Source organism: Vombatus ursinus, unplaced genomic scaffold (genome assembly GCF_900497805.2).
Source record: "Vombatus ursinus unplaced genomic scaffold, bare-nosed wombat genome assembly UNPS02014816.1, whole genome shotgun sequence".
NCBI lineage: Eukaryota > Metazoa > Chordata > Mammalia > Diprotodontia > Vombatidae > Vombatus > Vombatus ursinus.
Window position 1 is genome coordinate 6,805,804 of NW_020954594.1, and position 8,589 is coordinate 6,814,392.

The window sequence follows — 8,589 nt, forward strand, 5'->3', positions numbered from 1 at the left end:
TGGCAAGGATACTGGAGTGGTTTGCCATTTACTTCCCCAGCTCATTTTACGGGTAAGGAAAGTGAGACAAACAGGGCTAAGTAAGTGACTTGCTCAGGGTCACACAGCTAGTAAGTGTGTGAGGCTGGATTTCTTTGCCACCTCACTACCCTTTAGGATTGTCCTTCAGTTTATAAACAGGAACGTTTTTGATTTATTGACAGTGATTATCCTTGCTATAAAGATCATGGTTATCCCTGATGAGGTTTTTTTTTCCAATCTTGTAATAGATATGGTTTGATGTTGATTGTTTATGCTGTGCTTTTATTCATTCCACTGTGAGACTCTTCTGTTTTCTTCTTAGAATTCCCATTTGCAAAAACCTTATGAGATTAACCTGATGGAGGAGCTAACTCTGAAGGGAGTAACCCAGTACTACGCATATGTAACTGAGCGCCAGAAAGTACACTGCCTCAACACACTTTTTTCAAGGGTAAGAAATAAACTTCAACTGCTAAACATCATAATTTACTAAATTCTAACAACAAAATGTAGATGATTTGTATCAACAGGCAACCGTTTTTCACACACCTTCACTGTATCAAGTTCCCTAGCTTTTCTGGTTTCTGTTGTAAAGGTGCAGTCTCAGTTACTTATCTGAATTTGATAATATGTTGCTTAATGAGTCTAAGCATTTTTTAACTTTATTCTAAAACAGAATGGCCTTATTTCACCTCAGACCCAGTAGTTTCGTTTGTGGCAGTTATGAAAGTTAATCTGATACTAAGATAAAATTCTGAAAGGAAATGTGAATTTTTCTTTGATTTAAGTTCTTTTCTGCCCACTATAAAGGGAAGGAAAAAAAACACCCACGCACCTGTTTAGAATTATTGCACTCTTATGCATTCTGTAGAGGCAAGTTTCAGATAATGTGCAGTGGAAAGGTTTCCTGTTTGCCAATCAAGAACTCAAAGTTCTAGCAAATTGAATGAAGATTCTTGCCCTTCTTGCCAATATCTCTTTCCTATGCTTAGCTCCAGATAAACCAGTCAATAATTTTCTGCAACTCCTCTCAACGTGTTGAACTATTAGCTAAGAAGATTTCCCAACTGGGCTATTCTTGCTTCTACATCCATGCTAAGATGAGGCAGGTGAGTGTGAAGCTATATGACACTGAAGCTCACAGTAGTTATTTCTTAAATAGTTCTGTGATTTTATTGTAACTCTGTAATTGTGATATTGTTTTGGGACATTTTTATTTTCCCCTTTAATGGACTCACTAGGGTTTTTTTCCTCCTTCCATATTCCTTCCTGGGTCAGTTGGTAATGTGTTTTTCCATTTTTTCCTTCCGGAACCTTTATAAAAAGGATCCAATTTGGACTTCCCTAAGTTCTTCCCTGTAACATAGCAATTAGACTTTTAGATTGCAATTCTTTTGTTTACTACAACATTCTGAAAGTTCACATGGTGAAATTTTCCCCACTTTTGCGCAGTTCCCATGTACAAACTGCAATTAAGTACTCAAAAAAAGATCTAAACCTCCTTTGGCTTTTGGAAAAATGTCCAGATCACCAGTCACATTTCAGTTGGTCATGAATCAACCATTAGAAACTCTCACTGGAAATTCGTATCTTAATTTGGAAGCGTAATTTTCAGAATGGGAAGAAAGATGGTCCAGAAACAATCCATAAGGATAACATGCCTTTGAGCATCGCTTTATCATACAAGAACTAGAAATGTCATTAAAATACACTTGACCTTGCGGAAAGCAGCTCTCCATAGGGTCATAGATTTCAAGCTGCTAGAGAACATAAAAGGCCATCTCATCTGCTCCTCAAGGTAGAGATGAGAGGAGACTGATGCTTAGAGAGATTAAGTAATTTGCCTAATACTACCCACTTAGTGGATGGCAGAGCTCACATTTGAACTCAGGACCTCTGATTCTAAATTCTAGCACTCTTTCCACTGTAGCACTTTCTCACATCCATAAACTTATTTTAATTCACTGAATGCAAGTGAGATCTTAAGCATTTAAAACTGAAAATGCAGAATGTGAGATTTTAATGGTAACATTGATTCTTCCATATACTCCACGTTCATATTAAGGGATTATACCAATACTGAGTAGCCAGCAAGAATAGTGTATTAGGTGTTTAATAAATACTTAACTGAAGTGAGAGTAGCATTATGGAGTAGTGGATAGAAAACTGGCCTTGGAGCAGGAAGACCTAGGTTCAAGTCCTGCCTCTGACACATACTGGCTCTGTGGCCTGGGTAAGTCACTTTACCTCTCACTGCTGCGGGCCACTTTGTAGTTTGGGGAGAAGGTGACAGCCTGCATTAGTAGAGGGAGTTTCCTTATTTTGGAATTCATCATCCTAATGAAATAACAGATCCAATCCCTGTCTTCTTCCTATTGGATTGAATGGCTAAGATTTAGAATTTTTAGCCTTTAGATAAAAAGGGTGACTAAATTAATTTAGAAAAATCACATGTTTGGTTATGATAAGTTCTTTTAAAAAAATTTTTTTTAGGATTTGAATAAACTTTTAAAAGGAACCTAAGGTAAAAGTTTGTATGAAAATCAGATAGTTTTCAGAGTTGAAAACAAAAAGTTTAGTTAAAAATAGTTACTTGTTTCTGTCTTTTGCTTTAGTATTTGTAATGTTGCTTATTATGATTCTCTTGTGCCGAAGAGCTATGAGTGGGAAGTAATGGGGGAGAATTCTGTACCTTATGTGGTTTCTTTTCTTTCTTTTTTAAACAAATTGGCTCTACTTGTGTTTCTAGGAACATCGAAATCGTGTATTCCATGATTTCCGAAATGGCTTATGCCGTAATCTTGTTTGCACTGGTAAGAATTTTGTACTTCCCTTGCTCTTTATTTCCCCTGTTCTGCTTTGATTTGTTTTCACTCTCCTTGTCCCTTTCCCTCTCACCACCACCACCACCACCAGAAAAATAACTAATATTGTGAGGTCAAATACCATTAACTCTTTGAAATTGTGTTCTTTATCTGAAATAGCAGGAGAATTGTTCTGGCATTATTGTTTGTAAAACAATATTGTTAATGTTTGTAAAACTCACAAGGCTGGGTGGTGGTTGTTTTTTTTCTGGGGTGGGGGAGGGTGGGAACCCCAAGCTTGGTTTGTTTTTGTCTTTTCTAAGTTGAATTAGCACAAGGGAAGATACCAACACAAATGAATTGTATTAGGGATCCATCTGTATTTTTGAAATTTTGTTGTTTTTTTTTCTTACAAAAATGGCCCAGTCTATATTTTTTTTTTGAATTTTGTACAGAAATCTTATAGGGGAGAGTATAGTCTTGCTCTATTGGTATAAGATTAATGACCAGAACCGGTTTTATAGGGTAGAAAAGAGAATCTAGGTTTTCAAAAAGGCTGGTCTGTATATCAGTATGGTGCAATGGAAAGAGCACTGATTCTGGAGACAGATGACCTGAATTCAAATCCTGTCTCTGATCCTTGTTATTTATGTGACCTTAGTCAGAGCACTTAGAGGTTCTGGTCCTCAGTCTTGTTTGTAAAGTGAGGGATTGGACTAGATGAGTTCTTCACCAGGGGTCCATGAACTTTTTTTAAATTTTTAACATTTGATAACTGTGTCAATAAAAATGGTCTATGAATGTAAAACCTTTCTGAAAAAGGAGTCGATAAGTAGATTTACCACACTGCCAAAGAGGCCCATGACATACAAAAAGGTAAAACCCCTGGACTAGATGGACTCCTGAAAAGTCTCTTCTAGCTTTCAAATCAGTGATCCTATAATTGAAGAAACTATTCTCTATAATTCTAGTAGAGTTTTTAAATCAATTAAGTTATAGGATTCATCTGTGAACAAAGCTATTAAATGCTGCATCTTATTTCTTGTTAAACATTTTGTCTTTTTGCCTTACTTCCTAAAGTACATTTACTTTAGTTTTGAGTTACCAGCTTTGATTTACTTGTTTAAATAGCTACCACTTTTAGATGCCAAAGAAGAGGAGACAAATATATATAATGTAACTCGATGCCTGTTATAAGTCAGTCCTTATCTTTTTCTCTATTGTTTGGGGACATCAGATGCCATATAGAATGACTTTTTCTCAATCTTCATATTTCTTGGTTTCTGTAGCATTCAACACTATCAATCACCCACTCTTCCTGTGTACTCTGTCCTCTTGATTTTTTGTCACTGCTCTCTCGGTTCTCCTACATGTTCTGCCACCTCACTAAGTATACCCCAAAGCTCTGTCCTAGGCCCACATCTCTTCTCTTGATACACTTTTATTTGGTGACCTCATCAACTCTCATGGGTTTTAGTGATCATTTCCCTGTAAATTACTCTCAAATCTATATATCTTGGCTTGCCCTCACCTTTCCTGAACTCTAGTTCAATTTAAGCTAGCTGCCTACTAGACATTTTGAATTGGATCTCCCAGAAGGGAGATCATCAGCTTCAAAACAGGACTCCTCTTCTTAACTTCCCTAATACTGTTAAGCACCATCATCTTTCCAGTCACTGTAGTTCACAACCTCAGTGTCATCTTTAATTCCTCACTCTCAGTTTATCTGATCAATTGGCAAAACTTGTTGATTCTACTTCTCTTACGTACATCCCTTTCTCTCTACTTATATAATCAGCCTCAGCACCTTGCCTCATTATTGTTTCCCTGCTTCAAGTCTTTATCCACTCACATCTGTCCGTCATGCAGGGATTTTCCTATATGTCAGTCCCCTCCTCAGATATATTCTATTGGTTCCCCATTACCTCTAGGATCAGATGTGAACTGTTTCACATTTAAAGCTCTTGGCAACCTTGCTTTCTCTACTCTTCCAACCTTATACATTATTCTTCTCCCTATATTCTATAGTCCTGCTCTAGTGGCCCACATACTGTTTATCACATAGATCACTCCATCTCCTGGATCTGTATCTTTGCATTGGCTGTCTCCCATCCTTAGAATGCCCTCCTTTTTTACCTCTGCCTTTTGAAATCCCTGGTTTCCTTCATGACTCAGCTCAAACACCAGCTTCATTATGGTGTTTTTGTGGTGTCCTTGGCTGCCAGAGCCTTCCTCTCCAAGATTACCTTGTATCTTCCTTTTTTTTCATATACCTACATATGGCATGTTGTTTCCCTTTTAGAATATAAGTTATTTGAGAGCAAGGATTGTTTACTTCTGTATTTGTGTCATTTTCCTTATCTGTAAAATAAGAGGATTGGATTAGATGGCTTTTGAGGTTCCTTCCCACCCTAATTTGTGATCCTACAAGGGGATAGATGAGGGAGATTTTGTGAAGACAGTTGGTTGTCAATCCATGGCAACTGATTGGATATGAGAGATAAGTGAGACAGATGTCATAGGATGACAAAGTTGAAAACATGGATGATTGGAAAGATGGTGATATACTTGATAGAAATAGGGAAATTAGAAGGGAGAATGGCTTTAGGGAAAAGAAAAGAAATTTATTATGTTTTGAACATCTTAAAATATGAGCCATCCAGAAGTTGATCTGGTTCTGGAACTCAAAAGAAAGAGTAGGTGTAAATGTGTATAGATTGAAGTGTCATCTTCACAGAAATGATACTGGAACCTGTAGGAACTGATACTAAATGATGGTTATCCATCAAAGGAGACAGAGAAAGAACTGTCACAAAGGAAGGAGAACCAGGAGAAAGCACTGTGAAGTAACCAGGGAGTAGAGAATATCCAGGAAGTTTTGCTGAATTGCTTTATTTCTCTTTTTTTTTTTTTATTCCTTGTTACAAGGGATGATGACTCACTGGATAAGGAAGGTCTATCTTTAGATATGTGATGGTGATATCAGAACAAAAGATGTCCATAAAAAACATTTTTAAACCTGTAGCAACTTCAGAGAAAAGAATGAGGAAAAGGACATATGAACAAAAACATTGCAGCACTTTTTTGTAGTAGGAAAAAAGTAGAAACTGGGGGGGGTGCATGTAAGTTGGGGAATGTTTTAACAAATTATGGTATATGAAAGTAATGGAGTTTTGTGCCACAAGAAATGATGAGAAGTTCAGACTTGAGAAGTCCTGTATGAACTGATGCTGAGTCAAGTGAGCAGAACCCAGGGAGAATTAAACAATAACTGCATTGTAATGAAAAATAGCTAAGAAAGACTTAAGACCTTTGATCAACTTAATTACCAACTATAATTCTGAAGAACCAATGATGAAACATGCTCTGCACTTCTGACAGTGAGGTGGTGCTTAATGAGACATACTTTTGGACAGCCATTGTAGAGATATTTTCTGTATGACCATGTATATTTGATTCAAGAGTTTGCTTTTCTTTCATTTGAGGTAGGGGAATGAGATGAAGTTTACCAAGATTTACAAAATGAAATTTAAAAAAAAAAGAAATATAAGACAAGAGGGGTCATTGAAATATTTTAAATTCACAGAACCAAAGGAAAGTCAGTAGGAAAAAACAGACAAGACAGCTTTGAAAATCACATGTTGAAATCATATACTTGAAAATCAGGGGATATATGATGCAGATTCATGGCTGTGTGTTCAGTCCTATTTTACTTTGTTTATGGAATTGTATATTTGGTGTTAGGTTCACAATAAAAATAAAATTTTTAAGGAAAAAGAAGAATAGGATAATAGCTCTGATAGTTTGAAGTAATTATATGGTCAATTGAAGAATTTTTAAGGATGGAGGAGATCTGGGAATATTTGTAGGTATTAAGGAAGGATCAAGGGGAGTGAAGATTAAAGAGAAGGAATGATCAAAGGGGAAAGCTCCTGAAAGAAATAAGAAAGAATGGGATCAAGGGCACAAATAGAGGGCCCAGCCTTCTTTGCAAGGTAAAGGGGCCATGTTCCTGGTCCTTTTTCTAGGCAATTGTAGCAAAAAGGGAGAGAATGTGGGATGCTGTTGAGAAGATCTGAGATGTAGTATGGAGATAAGAGGGAGTTATGCAGATGACCTCTTTTCTAGATGAAGTATGAGACAATAAACTGCACTAAGGAGAGGAAAGAAGGTAGCATAGTAAGTCTGAGAAGAAGAGACACGATTTGGAAAAACACCATGGGGAATGCAATAGGCAGTCAACTAGTGAGAGGTAAAAAAGATTGGTATGCAGCATTTAGGGCCCAGTTGAAATTGGTTCCAGTACAAACGTAATCAGCACAGTTGTGTGACTTAGTCTAGTGCAGGGGTTCTTAACCTGGGGTCTGTAAACTTTTTTTAAAAAATATTTTATAGCTTTCAATATAATTAATTTCATTCGTAATCCTATGTGTTTTATTTTGTGCATTTAAAAATACTCTTAGTAGGGGCCGATAGGCTTCACTAGATTCTCAAAGAGGAACATAATATTAAAAAAGGCTTAGAACTCCTGGTTTGGATTTTACAAGGTGGAAAATTAAACCAAAGCAGAGAAAGTGACTGGAGGTCATTATAAAAATAAAGAATAGATTTAAGAGTGAGACATAAAGGAGAAAATGGAAGGATAGGAGGTTATAGTCCAAAAATAATTTCAGAGTTCTGGATCTTGGAGATTTAATCAGTTACGGGTGTTGAACAGATCAAAGGTGTAGGACTATCTCTTTGTATGGTTTAAGGTGGAATGAATGTATGTATCATGGGAATTGATTAACTGGGAATCCAGCATATTTGAGGAGACTTCAACATATATATTTAAGTCTCCAAGTAGGAGGGCAGAGAGTAAAGAGGAATATTGTGAACCATGTACTGAGTTTGTTGAGAAAAGAGGGACAGCGACCTGGAGCCTAGTGGATAGCAATAACCTGGATTTTGGTTAAGGTAATATAGATGGATTAGGTGAACTTCAAATTCAGAGGGGGAGAAGTTGTTGAGTGATGTCAGCTGTGAAAGGGTATGGAAGTAGCAGTGAGGGAACGGAAGTTATGGCATTGTTTCAGGGTACATGAGAAAAAAGAGATTCAGTACTAGAAAAAGTGACCAGGGAGGAACATATCTTCTGTAGGAACTAGGTTTCCATGAGTGCAAGAAAATTATGTGAAAAGTCTTTTATAAAAGGCAGCTCATTGTTTATCATAGAAAAGGTATGCCAGAGGACATAATAGGATGGGAACCTAATAGGGTGTTGGATTGGGGTGAATGGAGGGATCATGGAAGGAGGAAGGAGTTTTTACTTAGGTAACCTGCAACTTTGAAGCACCAGGATTCATGGAGTGGGGGAGGAGAAGGAAAAAGGAACAAGCATTAAGCACCTGCTCTGTGCCACTCATTGTGCTAAGCATTTTATAGGTAACCTCATTTCATTTTCACAAAAACTGTGTAAGGTAGGTGCTATTATTATCTCCATATACATCTGAGGAAACTGAGAAAACAGGTTAAGTGATTTGCCCAGGGTCACACAGTTAGTAATAGTCAGAGGCTGGATTTGGACTCAGATCTTCTGACTCCAAGCCCAGTGCTCTTAGTTTCTTCTATGAGGAGACAGTTTACTACTACTATGACAGTAGGTCATCTGATCCATTGAAGTAACTAAAGGCTGTGGCCTACAATTTGTTTAGCTATTCTTCAATTGATGAATATCTACTTTATTTACAATTCTTTACCGCCCAAAAAAAGTTCTGCTATGTTT

General features: G+C 37.0%; 1 protein-coding gene across 3 annotated transcripts in view; it reads left to right on the plus strand.

The window, feature by feature from the left end:
* DDX6 (DEAD-box helicase 6) overlaps window positions 1–8,589 on the plus strand; it is a 43,000-nt gene that overhangs the window by 24,183 nt on the left and 10,228 nt on the right. For all 3 annotated transcript variants that reach the window (XM_027835499.1, XM_027835498.1, XM_027835500.1), the window contains exons 9-11: window positions 344–472; window positions 1,014–1,130; window positions 2,771–2,834. In XM_027835499.1, the coding sequence (XP_027691300.1) occupies window positions 344–472; window positions 1,014–1,130; window positions 2,771–2,834 (310 nt within the window). The remainder of the gene's footprint in view (window positions 1–343; window positions 473–1,013; window positions 1,131–2,770; window positions 2,835–8,589) is intronic.